At 43.5% G+C, this 24,156-nt stretch overlaps 1 protein-coding gene across 2 annotated transcripts in view; it reads right to left on the minus strand.

Annotated features, from left to right (window-relative positions):
• The window catches only part of LOC110489513 (1-phosphatidylinositol 4,5-bisphosphate phosphodiesterase delta-1), a 60,900-nt gene that overhangs the window by 27,760 nt on the left and 8,984 nt on the right, over nucleotides 1–24,156 (minus strand). The window contains exons 2-6 of one of the 2 annotated variants that reach the window (XM_036945631.1): nucleotides 23,674–23,832; nucleotides 8,749–8,977; nucleotides 4,281–4,410; nucleotides 3,840–4,068; nucleotides 1,539–1,740 (exon numbers count right to left, since the gene is read on the minus strand). In XM_036945631.1, coding sequence (XP_036801526.1) covers nucleotides 1,539–1,740; nucleotides 3,840–4,068; nucleotides 4,281–4,410; nucleotides 8,749–8,977; nucleotides 23,674–23,832 — 949 coding nt within the window. Of the gene's footprint in view, nucleotides 1–1,538; nucleotides 1,741–3,839; nucleotides 4,069–4,280; nucleotides 4,411–5,811; nucleotides 5,970–8,748; nucleotides 8,978–23,673; nucleotides 23,833–24,156 lie in introns of those variants that run through there. The other variant, XM_036945632.1, reaches the window with a different exon arrangement.

Consider the following 24,156-nt stretch of genomic DNA (forward strand, 5'->3'; position numbering starts at 1 on the left):
TATGGGGTATTATGTGTAGATTCATGAGGATACACAAACAACTTAATCACTTTTAGAATAAGCCTGTAACATAACAAAATGTGGAAAAAGTGAAGGGGTCTGAATACTTTCCAACTTTACATGTTGTGTAAAGTGCTGTAAAACATGTGCTTTGCTTGTTGTCTCAGCTAAAGCTGGAAACAGCTAACATGATCAGATCACATATAGTGCTGCTGCAAATGTGTGATTTGTTTTGTTTAATATTTTAATTCATTATATTTATGTCTGCCACATCTGTGAGGGTGGAATGTGTTTTTTTTTTGTTGATTGAAAAAACAAACTTTTGTTTTCTGTTTAAAGTTATGTTATTTATCATAACCTGAATCAAACGACTACTCAATCAGTGGAGGCTCCCCAGAGGAGGAAGGGGAGGACCATCCTCCTCAGTGAATTTCAGAAAAATACAAATAGTGAAACATTAAAGTTATCCTTTTTTAGATAAAACTATACTAAATGCTCTACCGTTCAATTTGATGTTATTTTAATGGACCAGAAATGTGTCTTTCAAAAACAAAGACATTTCTAAGTGACCCCAAACTTTTGAACGGTAGTGTATGTCACCAAATAATTGATTGACCAAATAATTGATTAAAACACTGCCTCAGCAGCACCCTGTAGGGCAGCACCATGATTTAGCCGGAGGACAGCTAGATTCTATCCTCCTTTGGGTACATTGACTTCAATACCGAACCTAGGAGGCTCATGGTTCTCTCCCCCTTCCATAGACTTATACAGTAATTATGACAGGTTGGAAGATGTCCTCCGGAAGCTATCAGACCTCTTGCATCATGAACTGACATGTTGTCCACCCAATCAAAATATCAGAGAATGAATCTAGTACTGAAAGCATAAGCTACAGATAGCTAGCACTGCAGTGCGTAACATGTGGTGAGTAGATGCAAGGCGGTACTGAATGTGTCGCTCTCTGTCAACGTGACTACTCAAAATTCTCTACGTTGTAAACTTTCATTCATAGGAAGGTTGCAGCAACCTCATGATGGGTAGAGGGAAAATTTGAGTATCATGTTGTATTCTTAACCTATTGATGTAACATTGAACTGGGTGAATGGAATATGAATGACAGTCATCCAATATGCTGTAATAGAAATAAGGCCATGCTCATTAAAACATGTATCATCCTCCCTCATCTGAAATGGCACCGACTGCCACTGCACTCAAAGTACATTCAAAAATACAGATATTAAAAATTATTCAAAAAAATCAACCTGCAGTAGAGCATGCTGGGGGAAAAAGTGAATTTGTTATCATAACTTATAGTTATGATAATTTATCATAATTTATAGAGTTGATGTGACTTCTCATTTAATTTTGAGTCAGTACCACTTAACATTGACTTTGAGTTTAGTGTACTAGAAGTATTTGAAATCAAAATGCTTTGGGGTTTAAATGTAGGCCTCGGTGCAGCTGGGTAGTAAGGTTAGTTTTAGATTAGAGGTAGTAAGGTATGGTTAGTTTAAATTAGAGGTTGTCATGGTTACTTGATATAGGCCTCTGTGCTGCTGTGGCCTTTGAGCTGGTCTTCCATCAGGTAGGTGTTGTGGGAGGAGCTGATGAAGTAGTGGTTGATTGGCTGGCTCATATCCTGGAACACCTCCTTGTGGGCGGGGTTGAAGATAGACCCCTCCTCCTGGTGCAGGTACATCAGGAAGCCATCTTTGGTCATATGATTCTTCTGCTTTGCTGGGGGGGCAGAATGAGTTAGGCGATTGGGCCTTGTGAAATAGCCCCCCCAGATATACAGTGCCTTCAGAAAGTATTCACACCCCTTGACACATTTTGTTGTGTTACAGCCTGAATTGAAAATTGATTAAATTCAGATTTATTTTGTCACTGGCCAACACACAATACCCCATAATGTCAAAGTTTAATTATGCTTTTCTAAAAATACAAATAAATCATAAAAAATGAAAAGCTGAAATGTCTTGAATCAGTAGGTATTCAACCCCTTTGTTATGGCAAGCCTAAATATATTCAGGAGTAAAACATTCCTTAAATTAACAAGTCACATATGTAATAATAGTGTTTAACATGATTTTTGAATGACTACCTCATCTCTGTACCCCACACAAACAATGATCTGTAAGGTCCCTCAGTCGAGCCGTGAATTTAATACAGATACAACCACAAAGACCAGCAAGGATTTCCAATGCCTCGCAAAGAAGGGCACCTATTGGTAGATGGGTAAAAATAAAAAAGCAGACATTGAATATCCCTTTGAGCATGGTGAAGTTATTAATTACACTGGATGGTGTATCAATAAACCCCATCACTACAAAGATACAGGCATCCTTCCTAACTCAGTTGCCAGAGAGGAAGGAAACTGCTCAGGGATTTCACCATGAGGCCGGAAGACAGCTAGTTTCCGTCCTCCTCTGAGAGAGAGCGAGAGAGAGAGAGAGACAGAGAGAGACAGAGAGAGACAGAGAGAGAGAGAGAGACAGAGAGAGAGAGAAAGAGAGAGAGAGAGAGAGAGAGAGAGAGAGAGAGATTTTTTTCCTTCACTTTTAGCCTACTCAAGCAGAGAGGGATGCCATGTTAGCTAACTGGCTATACTTTCCAAATCAAGGCAAGCTTTTGTTTTTATTCATTTATAGCCACTTTCTATCAATGATCAACAACCAATTTGATGGAGCTTGAAGAATTTTGAGAATAATAATGGGGAAATGTTGCACAATCCAGGTGTGGAAATCTTAGAGACTTACCCAGAAAGATTCACAGCTGTAATAGCTGTCAAAGGTGATTCTAACATGTTTTGACTCAGGGGTGTGAATACTTATGTAAATAAAACATTTCTGTATTTCATTTTAAATAAATCTGCTAAAAAAAAATGAAAAACCTGTTTTCACTTTGTCATTATGTGGTATTGTGTGTAAATGGGTGAGAAAAATATATAAATTTAATCAAGTCGAGGAATGAATACTTTGTGAAGGCAATGTATATAATTTATCCTATAATGGAAAGGTGCCTCAGAAATACACAAAGTATTTTAGCACATTCATAGAATACCATAAAACTGTATGCTGCCATTGAATACTGCATTCTTACGTACAGTAAAATGAGTGTACAAAACATTAGGAACATCTTCCTAATATTGAGTTGTACCCCCTTTTGCCCCCAGAACAGCCTAAATGTGTCAGGGTATGAAGTCTACAAGGTGTGGAAAGCATTCCACAGGGACAATGTTGTTGTTGTTGATGTTGACTCCAATGCTTCCCACAGTTGTGTCAAATTGGCTGGATGCCCTTAGGGTGGTGAACCATTCTTGATAGATATGGGAAACTTTACAGTGTGAAAAACCGAGCAGCATTGCAATTCTTGACACACTCAAACTGGTCTTGCACATTCACCTTCTGAATGGCACACATACACAATCCATGTCTCAATTGTCTCAAGGCTTAAAAATCCTTCTTTAACCTGTCTCCTCCCCTTCATCTACACTGATTGAAGTGGATTTAACATGTGACATCACTAAGGGATCATAGTTTTCACCTGGATTCACCTGGTCAGTCTGTCATGGATGTTCTTAATGTTTTGTACACTCAGTGTACATACTCCCTTATATAGTGACTAGAGCATCTCTCCTCACCTGAGTCATCCAGATCATATTGAGTCAGAACTAAAGCATCTCTCCTCACCTGAGTCATCCAGATCATATTGAGTCAGAACTAGAGCATCTCTCCTCACCTGAGTCATTCAGATCATATTAAGTCAGAACTAGAGCATCTCTCCTCACCTGAGTGATACAGCTCGTATTGAGTCAGAACTAGAGCATCTCTCACCTGAATCGTCCAGCTCGTATCTCTCTATGAGTCTTACAGCGTCCTCCATTGTGGCCACCTCACGCTGCTCGTTCAGCAGGAAGTTGAGCAGGTCTTTGACACTCATCTGCTCCCCCGTAGTGGCGTACTTTCCATAGATCACATCGATCTCCTCGCGGTATATCAGCAGGTCATAGAAGTGTTTGATCTCAGGACCTTCCAGGGAGCCCGAGTTAGACTTGTCACATTTCTGTAGGACAAGATCATTAACAAAACAGTACTAACGAGATACAGTACATTGAGTTCCTCCTCAGACAAAATAAAATGCTTTGAGACACAGCATAACATTAAATGAAACCCATATACATACAGGAACATGACAGAACTTCATTAGGAGCTGCCTGTACAGAGTCTATAACACCATCCGTGTAAGTTATTGACCAACTGTAGCTGTCCACTCACTGCAAACAGCACTTCAGCGTACATGTCGTCCACCTCGATATTGATCTGGCGGAGGAAGTGTTTCAGCTCCTTCAGGGTCATCTTGTTGTCCTTGTTCTTGTCTGCTTTCCTCATACAGTTGAAGATCCAGCTTTAATACGCCCAGATTTAAGGATCAATCATTCACCATGTAGGAATATGTCGAAGATAAATATACAACGCAGAGGAAGAGAGGACTAAATACTAGAGTACTAATGGTCAATAGAGTACTAATGGTCAATAGAGTACTAATGGTCAATAGAGTACTAATGGTCAATAGAGTACTAATGGTCAATAGAGTACTAATGGTCAATAGAGTACTAATGGTCAATAGAGTACTAATGGTCAATAGAGTACTAGAGTACCAATGGTCAATAGAGTACTAATGGTCAATAGAGTACTAGAGTACTAATGGGCAATAGAGTACTAGAGTACTAATGGTCAATAGAGTACTAATGGTCAATAGAGTACTAATGGTCAATAGAGTACTAGAGTACTAATGGTCAATAGAGTACTAGAGTACTAATGGTCAATAGAGTACTAGAGTACTAATGGTCAATAGAGTACTAGAGTACTAATGGTCAATAGAGTACTAATGGTCAATAGAGTACTAATGGTCAATAGAGTACTAATGGTCAATAGAGTACTAATGGTCAATAGAGTACTAGAGTACTAATGGTCAATAGAGTACTAGAGTACTAATGGTCAATAGAGTACTAATGGTCAATAGAGTACTAGAGTACTAATGGTCAATAGAGTACTAATGGTCAATAGAGTACTAATGGTCAATAGAGTACTAATGGTCAATAGAGTACTAATGGTCAATAGAGTACTAGAGTACTAATGGTCAATAGAGTACTAGAGTACTAATGGTCAATAGAGTACTAGAGTACTAATGGTCAATAGAGTACTAATGGTCAATAGAGTACTAATGGTCAATAGAGTACTAATGGTCAATAGAGTACTAATGGTCAATAGAGTACTAGAGTACTAATGGTCAATAGAGTACTAGAGTACTAATGGTCAATAGAGTACTAATGGTCAATAGAGTACTAGAGTACTAATGGTCAATAGAGTACTAATGGTCAATAGAGTACTAATGGTCAATAGAGTACTAATGGTCAATAGAGTACTAGAGTACTAATGGTCAATAGAGTACTAATGGTCAATAGAGTACTAATGGTCAATAGAGTACTAATGGTCAATAGAGTACTAGAGTACTAATGGTCAATAGAGTACTAATGGTCAATAGAGTACTAATGGTCAATAGAGTACTAGAGTACTAATGGTCAATAGAGTACTAATGGTCAATAGAGTACTAATGGTCAATAGAGTACTAATGGTCAATAGAGTACTAATGGTCAATAGAGTACTAATGGTCAATAGCGAATTGTAAATAAGAGTTGGGTTTCAGTTCAGCATCTGTTCAGAATCTGTGGAATGACACTCCTAAACTCAGAGCGACGTGGGACACGTTGTCATTGGTCTGTACATTGAGTCTGGGGCAGGATACTTGTTATTTGGCCATTAGCCAAGTTGTACTGCAAGGACTTCTGATTGGTCAATCCCAGGTTAGGGTGGGGGGTTATAAATGGCATCCTGTTCTTTTATTCGGTGGGGAAAAGCTGAGGACCGGGGACTGAACATCTGATCATCCCAGCATAACAGTTTTTTAATTTTTTATTACATTTATTTCACCTTTATTTAACCAGGTAGGCTAGTTGAGAACACCTTTATTTAACCAGGTAGGCCAGTTGAGAAGAAGTTATCATTTACAACTGCGACCTGGCCAAGATAAAGCAAAGCAGTGCGACACAAACAACAATACAGAGTTACACATGGAATAAACAAGCGTACAGTCAATAACACAATAGAAAAAACGAAAGTCTATATACAGTGTGTGCAAATGGCGTGAGGAGGTAAGGCAACAAATAGGCCATAGTGGCGAAGTAATTACAATTTAGCAGATTAACACTGGAGTGATAGATTAGCAGATGATGATGTACAAGTAGAGATACAGGTGTGCAAAAGAGCAGAAAAGTAAATAAAAACAATATGGGGATGAGGTAGATAGATTGGGTTGGCTATTTACAGATGGGCTATGTACAGCTGCAGTGGTCAGTTAGCTGCTCAGATAGCTGATGTTTAAAGTTAGTGAGGGAAATGTAAGTCTCCAGCTTCAGCGATTTTTGCAATCTGTTCCAGTCACTGGCAGCAGAGAACTGGAAGGAAAGGCGACCAAAGGAGGTGTCGGCCCTGGGGATGACCAGTGAGATATACTCGCTGGAGCGCGTGGGTGGGTGTTGTTATCGTGACCAGTGAGCTGAGACAAGGCAGAGCTCCACCTAGCATAGACTTATAGATGACCTGGAGCCAGTGGGTCTGGCGACGAATATGTAGCGAGAGCCAGCCGTCTAGAGCATACAGGTGGTGGGTGGTATAAGGGGCTTTGGTAACAAAACAGATGCCACTGTGATAGACCGCATCCAGCCCGCTGAGCAGAGTATTGGAAGCTATTTTGTAGATGACATCGCCGTAGTCGAGGATCGGTAGGATAGTCAGTTTAACTAGGGCAAGTTTGGCGGCGTGAGTGAAGGAGGCTTTGTTGCGAAATAGAAAGCCGATTGGATTGGAGATGTTACATATGAGTCTGGAAGGAGAGTTTACAGTCTAGCCAGACACCTAGGTATTCATAGTTGTCCACATATTCTAGGTCAGAACCGTCCAGGGTAGTGATGCTAGTCGGGCAGGCGGGTGCGGGGAGCGAACGGTTGAAAAGCATGCATTTGGATTTACTAGCGTTTGGAGGCCACGGAAGGAGTGGTGTATGGCATTGAAGCTAATTTCGAGGTTAGTTAAAACTTCTTCGGAGTAGGGGGCAGTATTCGGAAGTTTGGATGACTAAGGTGCCCAAAGTAAACTACAAATGAGGTTTTTGGGCATAAAGATAAACTTTATCGAACAAAACACACATTTGTTGTCTAACATGGAGACCTGGGAGTGCCATCCGGTGAAGATAATCAAAGGTTAGTGATTATTTTTAACGCTATTTCTGACTTTTGTGACACGTCTCCTTGGTTGGAAAATGGCTGTATGGTTTTCTGTGACTAGGCGCTGACCTAGCATAATCGCATGGTGTGCTTTCGCCGTAAAGCCTTTTTCAAATCAGACAACTGTGGCTGGATTAACAAGAAGTTTATATTTAAAATGGTGTATAATACTTGTATAATACTTGTATGTTTGGGGAATTATAATTATGAGATTTCTATTGTTTGAATTAGCATAGTTATTTATCTCCGGTAATGAACATACTATTCTCCGTCTTAAATTGAATCATTTATTTACATACCTGGGGATTGATTAGAAATGTTGTTTGACTTGTTTGGACAAAGTTTATTGGGATTCCTTTGTCTGCATTTTGAACGAGGGAAACCGGTGGATTACTGAATCAAGCGCGCCAACTACACTGACTTTTTTGGGATATAAAGAGGGACTTTATCAAACAAAATTACCATTTGTGATGTATCTTGTAAATACACTGTACACTTGTATTTTCATGAATGTTTAATATTACAAAATTTGTATTTTGAATTTTGCGCTCTGCAATTTCACTGGATGTTGGCCAGGTGGGACGCCACCTACCCCAAAGAGGTTTTAACACAGTGTCCAAGGAAGGGCCAGATGTATACAGAATGGTGTCGTCTGCGTAGAGGTGGATCAGGGAATCACCTGCAGCAAGAGCGACATCGTAGATATGTACAGAGAAAAGAGTCGGCTCGAGAATTGAACCCTGTGGTATCCACATAGAGACTGCCAGAGGTCTGGACAACAGGCCCTCCGATTTGTCACACTGAACTCTGTCTGCGAAGTAGTTGGTGAACCAGGCGAGGCAGTCATTTGAGAAACCAAGGCTATTGAGACTGCCAATAAGAATGTGGTGATTGACAGAGTTGAATGCCTTGGCCAGGTCGATGAAGACGGCTGCACAGTATTGTCTTTTATCGATGGCGGTTATGATATCGTTTAGTACCTTGAGCGTGGCCGAGGTGCACCTGGGACCAGCTCCGAAACCGGATTGCACAGCGGAGAAGGGACGGTGCGACCCGAAATGGTCAGCGATCTGTTTATTAACTTGGCTTTTGAAGACCTTAGAAAGGCAAGGCAGGATGGGTATAGGTCTGTAACAGTTTGGGTCTAGAGTGTCACCCCCTTTGATTTGTCCTTCTCAAATAAACCTATTTTTCTCCACCTGATTTGCTTTGGAGTTATTGAAGAATAACATATAACAATTGCTAGCAACCAGTTGCTCGGAGCTTGTTGACCTATACACATTATAGATGGGAATCCACAATACTGAATAGGCTGGACAACTATTTTCTGATTTGTAACCCCAAGTAACTAAACAATGTTTTAGTTGTGAACTGCAAAGCAGATTAACAAAAGAGGATACTGCTCGCTCGTCTGCTGGCTGTTGAGTTTCTTCATGTTAGAGATGATCTTCTCCAGACCATTGACCCACTGCCGAGCCTCCTCTGCCGAGGTAGCTATCAGGTCCAGGTTCCTCCTGCGGCCCTTAAAGATAATGGAGAAACAGCGGTCCTCAACGTGGGCCTCTGTGTGCTTCTGAAGACCCTCCGACTGACGGCCCTTACGCACAGATTCTATCTCGTCAATGGAGACTGGAGGAGAGACAAGAAGGGGATTGAAGTTAGAATTGTTTATAAATCCTGGTCCTGAAGTCTGACCGCATTCTTGGTTTCATGGCTGCTGAGATTTGATAGTTTATTGATCGTTTCTTGTTTAAAACCAAAAAGCCTCAAGGTCCAGGCTGGAAACTGTGTGATGACATGGCTGTCACCATGGAGACATCACCAGGGCTTGTCCCAATCATGTCTTCATCACATCTACCCCAGATAGAAACATACAGGAGAGGGTGGGTTTGATAGGACAGGACAGGGTGATAGAGGAGGGTATGCAGGAAACCTCTCTGTCTCAGTGTGCCTTTCACCCACTCACAGCACCCAACAGTCATCTGACTGTCTACACACTTCGTTCCCAGTTTCTGTTCCTATACATCCCAACCTGTGTAACTGACTGGAGGAGCCTGTCAATCAGACTTAGTCCCTGGTGTCTACTGGTCAGTCAGACTTAGTCCCTGGTGTGCGTGAACTCAACAATTTAACACAAAGAAGAAGAAACTGTATTATGATATAATGATATAAAGAATGATGGAAACAACGTTGGAGTACTGTAAATGAAATGATGGGCAGAAAGACATTCAACTCCATCTTTCATCCAAATCAGACGACTTATTCATCACAAAACCATTTGATGTTCCCAGTTATTTTAATGATTACTTCATTGGCAAAGTGGTCAAACTTAGGCAGGAAATGCCAACAACAAACAGTGAGCCATCATATTCATGCATAAAATAACTAATAATGAAAGAAAACCATTGAATTATGTAAAGTTAGTGAGGGAGAGGTGGAAAAATGATTATCATCGATCAAACCTCCTGGCATTGACAACTTAGATGGAAAGCTACTGAGGATGGTAGCTGACTCTATTGCCACTCCTATCTGTCATGATTTTAATCTGAGTCTAGAGGAAAGTTTTTGTCCTCAGGTCTGGAGGGAAGCCAAAGTCATTCCTCTACCTATAAGTGGTAAAGCAGCCTTTACTGGTTCTAACAGCCGACCAATCAGCTTGCTGCCAGCCCTTAGCAAGCGGTTGGAAAAAATGTGTGTTTTTACCAAATACAATGTTATTTCTCTGTAAACAAATTAACAACAGATGTTCAGCGTGCTTATAGAGAAGGGCACTCAACATGTACTGCACTGACACAAATTACGGATGATTGGTTGAATTCAAATAATAATAACAAGATTGTGGGAACTGTACTGTTAGATTTCAGTGCAGCCTTTGATATTAATGACCATAACCTGTTGTTGAAAAAACATATGTGTTATGGCTGTTGAGGTGTTGAGCAGGTGGGTCTGGACAGAGTGATGTAGTTGATGAAGATGGGGGTGTAACAGGTGGGTCTGGACAGAGTAATGTAGTTGATGGGGGTGTGAGGTGGGTCTGGAAAGAGTGATGTAGTTGATGAAGATGGGGGTGTGAGCAGGTGGGTCTGGACAGAGTGATGTAGTTGATGAAGATGGGGGTGTGAGCAGGTGGGTCTGGGCAGGGTGATGTTGTTGTCATTTTTTGTCATGTTTTGTATTGTTTAAAAATATCACATCAATTTGTTCAAAAAAATAAAATAAGGAAAACTGAAAAGGTTATTATTCATTATGAAAATGATTTATTTCATTTACATTCTTTATTTTAACCACAATGTCACAAATAATGGAACACACACAACATGAGCAGATTAACTTGGTCAAAACATTTCTTTATTCAAGACTATCAGAAAGAATAATGTGTTATTATAATACTGTATATGGTGTCCAGGTCAGGACAACCAGAACATGTCTTTATTAAAGACTATCAGAAAGAATAATGTGTTATTATAATACTGTATATGGTGTCCAGGTCAGGACAACCAGAACATGTCTTTATTAAAGACTATCAGAAAGAATAATGTGTTATTATAATACTGTATATGGTGTCCAGGTCAGGACAACCAGAACATGTCTTTATTAAAGACTATCAGAAAGAATAATGTGTTATTATAATACTGTATATGGTGTCCAGGTCAGGACAACCAGAACATGTCTTTATTAAAGACTATCAGAAAGAATAATGTGTTATTATAATACTGTATATGGTGTCCAGGTCAGGACAACCAGAACATGTCTTTATTAAAGACTATCAGAAAGAATAATGTGTTATTATAATACTGTATATGGTGTCCAGGTCAGGACAACCAGAACATGTCTTTATTAAAGACTATCAGAAAGAATAATGTGTTATTATAATACTGTACATGGTGTCCAGGTCAGGACAACCAGAACATGCCTTTATTAAAGACTATCAGAAAGAATAATGTGTTATTATAATACTGTATATGGTGTCCAGGTCAGGACAACCAGAACATGTCTTTATTAAAGACTATCAGAAAGAATGTTGGTAGTTATTCATTTAGATCCAAATCCTTGATTTAGTGAGTCACTCAGTTTCATGTTGACATGGACTCTTTCATTCAGTTTCTTCTTCACATCAGCAAAGAAGGACTCTTTGTATCATTCATATATATATATATATATATATATATATGTGCATTCGAAAAGTATTCAGTAAGTATTCAATGGATTCAATAGATTTTTATTCCTCATCACTCTACGTACAATACCCCATAATGACAAAGCAAAATAAATACTTATATCACATTTGCAGAATTAGTCAGACCCTTTACTCAGTACTTTGTTGAAACAGCGATTACAGTCTCGATTCTTCTTGGGTAGGACGCTACAAGCTTGGCACACCTGTATTTGGAGAGTTGGGGAGTGTCGCCACAGCTATTTTCAGGTCTCTCCAGAGATGTTGGATTGGGTTCAAGTCTGGGCTCTGGCTGGGCCACTCAAAGACATTCAGAGTCTTGTCCCGAAGCCACATCTGCATTGTCTTGGCTGTGTGCTTAGGGTCGTTGTCCTGTTGGAGGGGAACCTTCGCCTCAGTCTGAGGTCATGAGCGCTCTGGAGCATCAAGGACCTCTCTGTACTTTGCTCTGTTCATCTTTTAATCCTGACTAGTCTCCCAGTACCTGCGGCTGAAAAACATCCCCATAGAAAACTGTCAGAGTGACCATCGGGTTCTTGGTAACCTCCCAGACCAAAGCCCTTCTCCCCCGATTGCTCAGTTTGGCCGGGCGGCCAGCTCTAGGAAGAGTCTTGGTGGTTCCAAACTTCTTCCATTTAAGAATGATGGAGGCCACTGTGTTCTTGGGGACCTTCAATGCTGCAGACATTTTTTGGTACCCTTCCCCAGATCTGTGCCTCGACACAATCCTGTCTCGGAGCTCTACAGAAATGTCCTTCAAGCTCATGGCTTGGTTTTTGCTCTGACATGCACTGTCAGCTGTGGTATCTTTTATATAGAAATTATAACCAAATCATGTCCAATCAATTGAATTTATCACAAGTGGACCACAATCAACTTGTAGAAACATATCAAGTATGATCACTGGAAACAGGATGCACCTGAGCTCAATTTTGAGTCCCAAATCAAAGGGTCTGAATACCCGCACACACAAACACACACTCACAGAAAACAGAATATTGTAGGCCGGAGATTATACGGTACTTTGTATTTGGACCAGCAGTTGTTGCTTATTTCCATTTGAGAAACAGAACAGTGTCCAAGTCGTCACGCACACATTCCTTAAATACCAGATGAAGTTCAGGGAGAGAATGAGGACATTGTGTGGTCCTGACCACATTCACTCCCTTGTTATTTCTCAAGTCTTTCTGTGGAACGACAACATCCAACACTCTGTGGTGCAGATAAATGGAGGACGGGACTGGAACCCAAACCAATATGTTTACTATGTAAACTTCCCCTTAGAGTTTTTCTTTAGCCTTTTAGCTAGGCTCAGTCTGGTGGATGATTGATGGATAGAAGTAGATCTCTGTGCGATTAATACTTCTAAAACTATGATAATTACAATGATATGACGATTACAAGCAGCAACATGCTGCCAATAGGAATTAGAGTTATTTTTTTGTAAAATTTCCAAGCAGGATTATAACAGTCTGATTAAGTAAAAACATGAAAGACAGATGTGCGAGCATCAAATGAAAACTTCCTTTACCACCAATGACGGTCTTTCAAGACTCATCATCACGAAGCATTGTGTTTGCAGAGCCTCGTTCAAGGAGAAGTTAAGATGAATCATATTATAGCAGAAAGCTCCTTGAAGAGAGATGTCATAATAGAGGAGTAAGGACCATAAACCGGAGTAAGGACCATAAACCAGTGTAAGGACCATAAACCAGAATAAAGACCATAAACCAGAATAAAGACCATAAACCAGAATGAAGACCATAAACCAGTGTAAGGACCATAAACCAGTGTAAGGACCATAAACCAGTGTAAGGACCATAAACCAGTGTAAGGACGATAAACCAGAATAAAGACCATAAACCAGTGTAAAGACCATAAACCAGTGTAAGGACCATAAACCAGAATAAAGACCATAAACCAGAATAAAGACCATAAACCAGAATAAAGACCATAAACCAGAATAAAGACCATAAACCAGAATAAAGACCATAAACCAGTGTAAGGACGATAAACCAGAATAAAGACCATAAACCAGAATAAAGACCATAAACCAGTGTAAAGACCATAAACCAATGTAAAGACCATAAACCAGTGTAAAGACCATAAACCAATGTAAAGACCATAAACCAATGTAAAGACCATAAACCAGTGTAAAGACCATAAACCAATGTAAAGACCACAAACCAGTGTAAAGACCATAAACCAATGTAAAGACCATAAACCAGTGTAAAGACCATAAACCAGTGTAAAGACCATAAACCAGTGTAAAGACCATAAACCAGTATAAGGACCATACACCAGTATAAGGACCATAAACCAGTATAAAGACCATAAACCAGTGTAAGGACCATAAACCAGTATAAGGACCATAAACCAGTATAAGGACCATAAACCAGTATAAAGACCATAAACCAGTGTAAGGACCATAAACCAGTATAAGGACCATAAACCAGTATAAGGACTATAAACCAGTATAAAGACCATAAACCAGTATAAGGACCATAAACCAGTATAAGGACCATAAGCCAGTTTAAGGACAATAAACCAAGATTGACTTTGAAATTGGATGTCTATCCATGTCCTGAGGACTTCGGGAAATGCCTTCAAATCCGTCCACTAGGGGCAACAGCGAGTGCTATTACTATCAACAAGGCTTGGGTTTTGCTAGGGACGGGAATGGTGGAAAGGTGTAATCCCATGACTCTGGATCAAAGGTTGTGTGTTTGCCAAACCTTAACCCTCACCTTAACCATTCATAACCCTATCCCTCACCTTAACCATTCATAACCCTATCCCTCACCTTAACCATTCATAACCCAATCCCAAACCTTAACCATTCATAACCCAATCCCAAACCTTAACCATGCATAACCCTATCCCTCACCTTAACCATTCATAACCCAATGCCAAACCTTAACCCTCACCTTAACCATTCATAACCCTATCCCAAACCTTAACCCACCTTAACCATTCATAACCCAATGCCAAACCTTAACCATTCATAACCCTATCCCAAACCTTAACCCACCTTAACCATTCATAACCCAATGCCAAACCTTAACCCTCACCTTAACCATTCATAACCCAGTACCAAACCTTAACCCTCACCTTAACCATTCATAACCCTATCCCAAACCTTAACCCACCTTAACCATTCATAACCCAATCCCAAACCTTAACCCACCTTAACCCAATGCCAAACCTTAGCCATTTGTAACCCTACCCCAAACATTAACCACTACCTCCCGAGTACCTTAACTGAACCGTTAACTTGGAATGAAACGATACAGAGCTGCAACCCAAAACCAAGATGTCAAAAACACTTTGAAGTTTGACATTTGGGGAAATGTGGATAAAAGTCTAACTCTGCAGTGAGCCTGTGAAAGCTTGTTGCATAACAGCTTCCTCTGTTCTGTAACCTATATTACAGTACTAGGTCTGGTCTCCTCTCAGTGACCTACAGTACAGTACTAGGTCTGGTCCCCTCTCAGTGACATACAGTACAGTACTAGGTCTGGTCCCCTCTCAGTGACCTACAGTACAGTACTAGGTCTGGTCTCCTCTCAGTAACCTACAGTACAGTACTAGGTCTGGTCTCCTCTCAGTAACCTACAGTACAGTACTAGGTCTGGTCTCCTCTCATTGACTGGAGACCTGAGTTAACAGTAACCTACAGTACAGTACTAGGTCTGGTCCCCTCTCAGTGACCTACAGTACAGTACTAGGTCTGGTCCCCTCTCAGTGACCTACAGTACAGTACTAGGTCTGGTCTCCTCTCAGTAACCTACAGTACAGTACTAGGTCTGGTCTCCTCTCATTGACTGGAGACCTGAGTTAACAGTAACCTACAGTACAGTACTAGGTCTGGTCCCCTCTCAGTGACCTACAGTACAGTACTAGGTCTGGTCTCCTCTCAGTGACCTACAGTACAGTACTAGGTCTGGTCTCCTCTCAGTGACCTACAGTACAGTACTAGGTCTGGTCCCCTCTCAGTAACCTACAGTACAGTACTAGGTCTGGTCCTCTCTCAGTGACCTACAGTACAGTACTAGGTCTGGTCTCCTCTCAGTAACCTACAGTACAGTACTAGGTCTGGTCTCCTCTCAGTAACCTACAGTACAGTACTAGGTCTGGTCTCCTCTCATTGACTGGAGACCTGAGTTAACAGTAACCTACAGTACAGTACTAGGTCTGGTCCCCTCTCAGTGACCTACAGTACAGTACTAGGTCTGGTCTCCTCTCAGTGACCTACAGTACAGTACTAGGTCTGGTCTCCTCTCAGTGTCCTACAGTACAGTACTAGGTCTGGTCTCCTCTCAGTAACCTACAGTACAGTACTAGGTCTGGTCTCCTCTCATTGACTGGAGACCTGACTTAACAGTAACCTACAGTACAGTACTAGGTCTGGTCCCCTCTCAGTGACCTACAGTACAGTACTAGGTCTGGTCCCCTCTCAGTGACCTACAGTACAGTACTAGGTCTGGTCTCCTCTCAGTAACCTACAGTACAGTACTAGGTCTGGTCTCCTCTCAGTGTCCTACAGTACAGGAATAGGTCTGGTCTCCTCTCAGTGACCTACAGTACAGTACTAGGTCTGGTCTCCTCTCAGTAACCTACAGTACAGTACTAGGTCTGGTCTCCTCTCAATGACTGGAGACCTGACTTAACAGTAACCTACAGTACAGTACTAGGTCTGGTCCCCTCTCAGTGACCTACAGTACAGTACTAGGTCTGGTCCCCTCTCAGTGACCTACAGTACAGTACTAGGTCTGGTCTCCTCTCAGTGACCTACAGTACAGTACTAGGTCTGGTCCTCTCTCAGTAACCTACAGTACAGTACTAGGTCTGGTCCCCTCTCAGTAACCTACAGTACAGTACTAGGTCTGGTCCCCTCTCAGTGACTGGAGCCCTGAGTTAACAGTAACCGACATACAGTTCTAGTAGACAGACATTCTCCTACTTGTTAATACTGGTCCTCCATGGGAATCAAACCCACAATCCTGACTCTGCAAGCGCAATGCTCTACCTATTGAGCTACATGGGATCACAGTAGCCTGAGAAATGCACAAACTCTACCTCGCACAGACTCTACCTCGCACAGACTCTACCTCATATGACCTGGGCTGTTACTCAAAACTTACTACACCTCTCTCTCTCTCTCTCTCTCTTTCTCTCCCCCTCTCTCCCTCCCTCCCTCCCTCCCTCCCTCCCTCCCTCCCTCCCTCCCTCCCTCCCTCCCTCCCTCCCTCCCTCCCTCCCCCACACACAGTTAGGGTGTGGACAGTAAACACAGGAAAGGCATTGTAAACAAAACACTGCCCTATGAGACAGAGGGAGTGGTGATGTTTTAGTGTGGATAGATATGGCTTTAGTCTGCTGTAGTGTCAAATATGTACAGTATACATTACCAGGTAAAACAGGTTATCTCTTTTACATTATTCCCTGGGGACAGGGTGTTGACGTTACAGAACAGAGTTTATTCCCTGGGGAGAAAGTCTTTACTAAACACAAAGTATCACCCTCTGTCACGTACTCTCCATCTCCGGCCTCTAGTTCATCAGGCTGCTGATTATCCCGCATACCTGTCACCAGCGCCTCATGACACTCACCTGGACTCCATCAGCTCCTTGATTATCTTCCCTATATCTGTCACTCCCCTTGGTTCTTGACTCTGTTTCATGTCGGTGTGTTGTTTGTGTTTCGTGTTCATTGTTTATTTTATTTATTAAAACAGTCACTCCCTGAACTTGCTTCCCGACTATCAGCGCACTCGTTACACCCTCCCACGTTCTCTTCTCCTTCGACTAAACACATGAGAGCTCGTTGGTAAACCTGTCTCAATCAAGACCACAGGAAGAAACTACAAAAAGGAGAGGAAGGGGAGTGGAGGAGGCTGGGTCCTGGAGCTGACACACATGGCCAGTCCTGTGCCAGGAGATGTCTGATAGGAAGCCAGGGATGGAATGGACACACACCAGTCTGGACAGTTCAAAAGGAAGCGATGTGTGGGTCAGAATTCACTTCTTGTTATTTCTCTCTTGACTATCTGTGAGATGTTTTAGTTTACATTCCACTGCCTCCCAAAACCCAGGTTGACCAGTAGTGAGATGCAGGGCTGGGAGACACAATAGACTGTAGGTGGTAGAACTCAGACAGACGGAGCAGGTGGTAGAGCTCAGAAATACAGAGTAGGAGGTAGAGCTCAGACAGACGGAGTAGGTGGTAGAACTCGGACAGACGGAGTAGGTGGTAGAGCTCAGACAGACGGAGCAGGTGGTAGAACTCAGACAGACGGAGTAGGTGGTAGAGCTCAGAAATACAGAGTAGGTGGTAGAACTCAGACAGACGGAGCAGGTGGTAGAGCTCAGAAATACAGAGTAGGAGGTAGAACTCAGACAGGCGGAGTAGGTGGTAGAACTCGGACAGACGGAGTAGGTGGTGGGACTCGGACAGACGGAGTAGGTGGTAGAACTCGGACAGACGGAGTAGGTGGTAGAACTCAGACAGACGGAGTAGGTGGTAGAACTCGGACAGACGGAGCAGGTGGTAGAACTCGGACAGACGGAGTAGGTGGTAGAACTCGGACAGACGGAGTAGGTGGTAGAACTCAGACAGACGGAGTAGGTGGTAGAACTCGGACAGACGGAGTAGGTGGTAGAACTCGGACAGACGGAGCAGGTGGTAGAACTCGGACAGACGGAGCAGGTGGTAGAACTCGGACAGACAGAGTAGGTGGTAGAACTCAGACAGACGGAGTAGGTGGTAGAGCTCAGAAGGACCGTTACCCAGGTCAGGCAGGTTCTGCTGAGCTTGGTGGATACGGGACTCGATCTCCCAGGTGACGGCAGCAACGATGCCGGTGGATGGCACAATGGCTTTTGGCTCGGTACCTGTGTTGTTGGTTGTGAACTGGCGAGAGAGGGCATCAGGCTTGGTATTCTTCGAACCGGGGTGATAAATGAGTAGGAAATTGAATCTACTGAAGGACAAGGCCCACCTGGCTTGCCAGGAGTTCAGGCATTTGGCAGTCTGGATGTGGGACAGGTTTATATGGCCAGTCCACACGATGAAGGGGCTTACAGAGCCCCCAGCCAGTGATGCCATTCCTCCAGAGCCAGCTTAACGGCCAGGAGTTCCCTCTCTGCAGCTGAGAGCTTGCGGGCAAAGAATGCACATTGGTGGACCTTCTGATCAGAGGGGGAACGTTGAGACAGAACAGCACCTACCCCCAGTGTCAGAGGCGTCCACCTCCATGATGAACTGGAGTCCTGGGGCAGGCTAAGGACCGGAGGTGAAGCGACGCTTGAGTTCCAGGAATGCTGCCTCTGCCAGTGGAACGGAGTGGTGAGAGGTGCTACCAGATGGCAGTAGTTGCGGATGAAACGTCTAAAAATGTGCAAACCCCAGGAAACGCTGTAGTTGCTTCAGGTTGGAAGGCACAGGCCACTCTGAATGCCTTGACCTTGGCGGGGTCCATACTTAACTGTCCCTGTGTAATAATATAACCCAGGAAAGACACTGAGGCAGCATGGAACTCACATTTTTCAGCTTTAACAAAAAGATTATTCTCCAACAGCCGTTGAAGAACTTGGCAAACGTGTTGCTGGTGAGCCTCAGGGTCCTTGGGAAAAATCACGATGTAATTTAAATAGATTAAAACGAAGCGTCCAATCACATCCCTCAGCACGTCATTGACTAGGTTCTGGAAAACAGCAGGGGCGTTAGAAAGACCAAAAGGCATGACCAAATATTCAAAGTGACCAAGTGGTGTGTTGAACGCAGTCTTACACTCGTCCCCCTCTCTTATGCGGACAAGGTGGTAGGCATTCCGGAGGTCGAGTTTGGTAAACACCGTGGCACCATGGAGGGGGTCAAAAGCAGAGCTGCTGAGTGGCAAGGGGTACTTGTTATTAACAGTGATGTTATTCAGCCCACGGAAGTCTATGCATGGCCTCAGTGACCCATCCTTCTTCACAAAGAAAAACCCAGCACAAACCGGGGAGGAAGATGGCGTCCTGCAGCCAGAGAATCCTGGACATACCTCTCCATAGCCTCTTGCTCGGGACGAGAGAGGTTAAACAACCGACTACTGGGGAGAGGAGCTCCAGGCTGGAGGTCAAGGGCTCAGTCGTACGGCCGATGAGGCGACAGCGACAGGGCGTGATGCTTGCTGAACACAGGAACTAGATTGTGATACTCGGGTGGAACTGATGACAGGTCTGGAGGCTCTGGAATGAACTGGGGCACAGACTAGTCTGGGGGAAGGGCAGAATGCAAACAATTAGAGTGACATAACAAACTCCATGTGGTTACCTTTCTGGTGGTCCAGTCAATCTATGGGTTGTGTAGCTTTAACCATGGATGGCCAAGAACTAGGGGAGAGTAAGGACAGTCGATTATGTGGAAAGGAATCTTTTCCTGGTGATTTCCAGAGAGATGCGGGATGACAAGGACGGTTCTCTCAAAGACACGGGAGAGGAGCTGTCCATTGAGAGCATTGGCATCGAGGGGTGAATCGAGTGGAACAGAGTCCAGGCCCAACTGGGTAACGAAACCTCGGTCCAGGAAGCTCTCGTCGGCACTCGAATTGATGAGAGCAGACAGAGGAAAATCCTTGCTCTGCCACACAAGGTTGCCTTCAAGCAGGGGTCTGGGGGAAGATGGGCAGGCGATTTGGCTCAACAGTATATTCCCCACTACTGCCAAGCCCCCTCTTTTGCTGGACGCAGGGAACAAGTGGAGACAAAGTGACCAACCTGGCCACAGTATAGGCAGCTCCTAGCGCCGATTCGTCATTGCCTCTCCTCTGGAGAGAGACGGGCCCGGCCGAGCTGCATGGGTTCAGGATCTGGACGAGCCTGGGGATGAGATGCAGTGAGAGAAGGAGGACAAGGCACTGAAGCAGATGTTATGGGACATGCAACCCTACCTACCCTCTCCACCCGACGCTCACAGAGACGGTTTTCGATGTGGATAGCGAGAGTTCATCAAGTCCATCAGGCTCATCCCTGGACACCAACTCGTCCTTGATGGTCTCAGTGAGCGTGTTCCGGAATGCTCCTTGAAGCTCCTCATTCCAGCCGCTCTCAGCGGTGACACACCCTCACATGCCATCTCAGCAACACTATGGGAGCCTTGGCGGAGGGACAGGAGGCGTTTAGCGGCATCCTTACAGCAGACCGGGTGGTCGAAGACTTTCTTCATCTCCTCCGTGAATCTGAAGAAGGAGAAGCAGATGGGGGACTGTCTCTCCAACACCACTGTGGCCCAGGAAAGCGCTGCTCCATGGAGGCAGCCAATCAGAAAGGAAATATTGGCCCGTTCGCTAGCATAAGAGTAGGGCTGTTGCTCAAATACTTGTGAACATTGTACTAAAAAGGCTCTGCAAGATTCGAGGTTGCCATCGTAACACTTGGGAATCGGAAAAAACTGCTCTCGGAGAAGGGCTTGGAACTGATTGTGAGCTCTGGGCAAAGGGTCAGCCCTGTAGGTCATGCAGGCTCTGTGAAATCTCATTGATGGAAAACTCCTTGATGTGCTCCAGAAGGGTCTTCAGGGTTCGGTCATGTTGCTCGAGCAGGGCGCCTTGGCCGACGAGGGTTTGGTGGAGAGTTGTAGAGTCTGCTTGGTTCATCTCTTTGGCCAGATCGTACTATTACGCGGAGTGGAACATGGGAACCCAAGAGTAGACCCAGACGAGGAGACTGGGATGAAGTAACCAAGATATTTACTGAAAAACAAGGGGGAGATGGAGGCTGGAGCGAAAGGGGTTGAGACAGGGTAAGCAGGTCCGGAGGGGAATCCAAGGGAGCAGTAGAGTGGGGAATCCAGGATAGAGTAGCAGGATGACGAGACATGGGACTGGAGACAGGGACCAGAATCAGAGAGGGCAGAACTGTAGCGGAGAGGAAAACAGCGTCAGGCAAGGAAAACAGGCACAACAGGATAACAGGATCTGAATAGTAACAAACGACTAGAAACGTAGACTGACTGAGCAGAGATTACGATATGGCAGAGTGGAAGAGGCAGGGCTGAGTATTTGTAGAGGTCTTGGTTATGGATTATGGAACAGGTTGCAGCTAGGGATCTGCTCTGACTCCAGCACACCTGTCTCCGCCCACACAATCACACACATACAAACAGAGCGAGAGAGGGGGAGGGAGAGAGTCCCGGTGGGGTGACGGCAGGTCAAGAAGACACAAGACGAGCCGTAGAGGGCGTTGCAGGAGCAGATGTGACACTATTCTCTATCATGTCCAACAGAAATAACTTCAAATGTATAAAATAAATCAAATTGTTTGCACTCATGACCACTGGTTTCAATTACATTTTCTGACAATTTACAAGCAAATACTTTATGAATGTATATTTACAATTCAACTTGCAAGGTTGCTAGCCAACTAGGCTGCTAACGTTAGCCCTACTATCCTGTTAATGTTAGTCCTACTAGCCTGCTAACGTTACATTAGCACTGCATGAGTCAGCCAGTTGCTGTCAAAACCTAGCTTACAGCTACATTTAAGTAAACCAACGTTTTGGAAAGACATAATGTCATCTAACCAGTTATCAAATAATCTTACCAATATATGCAGTTAACACAGGCCAAACTTGATCCTCCAGAAAGTGAAGAGCAACACCTATGCAGCTCAAATACACAATACACTTTTAAAACCGCGTTCGACAGGATAACCAAGACAGACTGACCAGCTCAAATAGGCAGAAGCCTTCAATATGGCAGACCAATCCAAACTCCTGTCTCAGCATGTGGGGCGGCAGGGTAGCCTAGTGGTTAGAGCGTTGGACTAGTAACCGGAAGGTTGCCAGTTCAAACCCCTGAGCTGACAAGGTACAAATATTTTGTTCTGCCCCTGAACATGCAGTTAACCCACTGTTCCTAGGCTGTCATTGAAAATAAGCATTTGTTCTTAACTGACTTGCCTGGTTAAATAAAGGTAAAAATAAATAAAAATGTCCAGCCCACTCGTTATCTCAGGCAATCATGACTAGTGGGAAGGTTGCTCACTTTTTCTGTGGGTTAACCAACAAGGCTTTTCATTTAGCAATGTCATTCGTATTTACAGATTGTTATTAAGCCACATGAAAGTTAACATGTTCGAAAAGGCATTTCTGCCCAAAAAACTCATTTTGATAAAATATATATTTTTTAAGTTCAAACAGTTCTCCTGTGAAGTCGTGACTTCCGACATACGTATAGTTTCCTGAAGACAGTGATAGGAGGAAGGGTCCAGACAGATGAAAATGATCACAACAGCACTGTCAGTCAGCTACTGTAGTGCACTAGTACTAAGCCAAGGTTGAAAAACTGTGGTAGCCTACTTCACGGAGATCATGCGGAATCTGATTGGTTGTTTACATCACACCTCCTCGTGATAGGTGGATTATAGCTCACCACTGCCAACACTCGGTCTGCATGGCTAGTGGCCAACATTATCCTGGTTGCGCTAGCTAACGCAGAGTAGATTCTCCATATGACGTTGAGACATAGTGCATTGTGGGTAATTTAGAAGATAACCGGAAGTAACTTAATAATAAATAGGTAAAACCCCCAAAACACAACTATGTTTTTAGTTCTAGGTAACCATATCGTGACTACAACTAAAACTCATGGTTCCTACCCTAACACATTACAACCTGTTTACATTGGAACTGGCCCACTACAACAGAGGATATGTTGTTTCACATCAGAATGGAGGGAAATGTGTTGGGCCCTTCAACGTTAATTCTGATGTAGATGTTGATGTAGATGAATGGTACAGGTGTATGGTACAGAAGCCTATGCAGAGTCGCCATAAAACGCTAACATCCGCTAACATCAACCTAACTTGCTCAGGCATCTTTCTACGCCTACTACGTTAGGTTAATGATACAGTAGAACTACTCACAGGTCTGGTTACTCTGATAGGGTAGCAGTACTCACAGGTCTGGTTGCTCGGATACAGTAGCAGTACTCACAGGTCTGGTTACTCTGACATAGTGGCTGTACTCACAGGTCTGGTTACTCTGATATAGTAGCAGTACTCACAGGTCTGGTTGCTCTGATATAGTAGCAGTACTCACAGGTCTGGTTACTCTGATATAGTAGCAGTACTCACAGGTCTGGTTACTCTGATATAGTAGCAGTACTCACAGGTCTGGTTGCGCTTGAATGTCCTGTGTGACTCGTGCCACATGGTTGTACAGTCCTCCTGCAGCTTGTAGAAGCGGTTCTTCTTCCAGGAGGAGGACCTTACCTTCAGCAGCTCTCCCCCCACCAGCAACAACTGGAGGTCCGCATCTCTCTCTAACCCTAGTGGGGTCACACAGAGGTCAGATGTCACAGACAGATGGACTCTTCACAACTACCGTAACCATGGTAAACCCATCTGGAATGGTAATAAAGGAAGCCCTTAGGTATTCATGTGTTGGGATGGAGCAGTGTGGTGTTGGAATTGTGGTGAAGGGTGTATACTGTAAAAGCTGCAGATTTTCCATCAGAGCTTTCACATGGTCAGATGAAGCTCGATGATCTCACCAGTGGCTGCTTACAACCCGTGTGTGTACGTGTATTGCTTGCATGTGTTTGCGTGTGTGCATGTTCGTGGTTGCAACCACGCTTCTGCAAAGCATCCTG

The sequence above is a fragment of the Oncorhynchus mykiss genome, chromosome 15 (genome assembly GCF_013265735.2).
Source record: "Oncorhynchus mykiss isolate Arlee chromosome 15, USDA_OmykA_1.1, whole genome shotgun sequence".
NCBI classification, from domain to species: domain Eukaryota; kingdom Metazoa; phylum Chordata; class Actinopteri; order Salmoniformes; family Salmonidae; genus Oncorhynchus; species Oncorhynchus mykiss.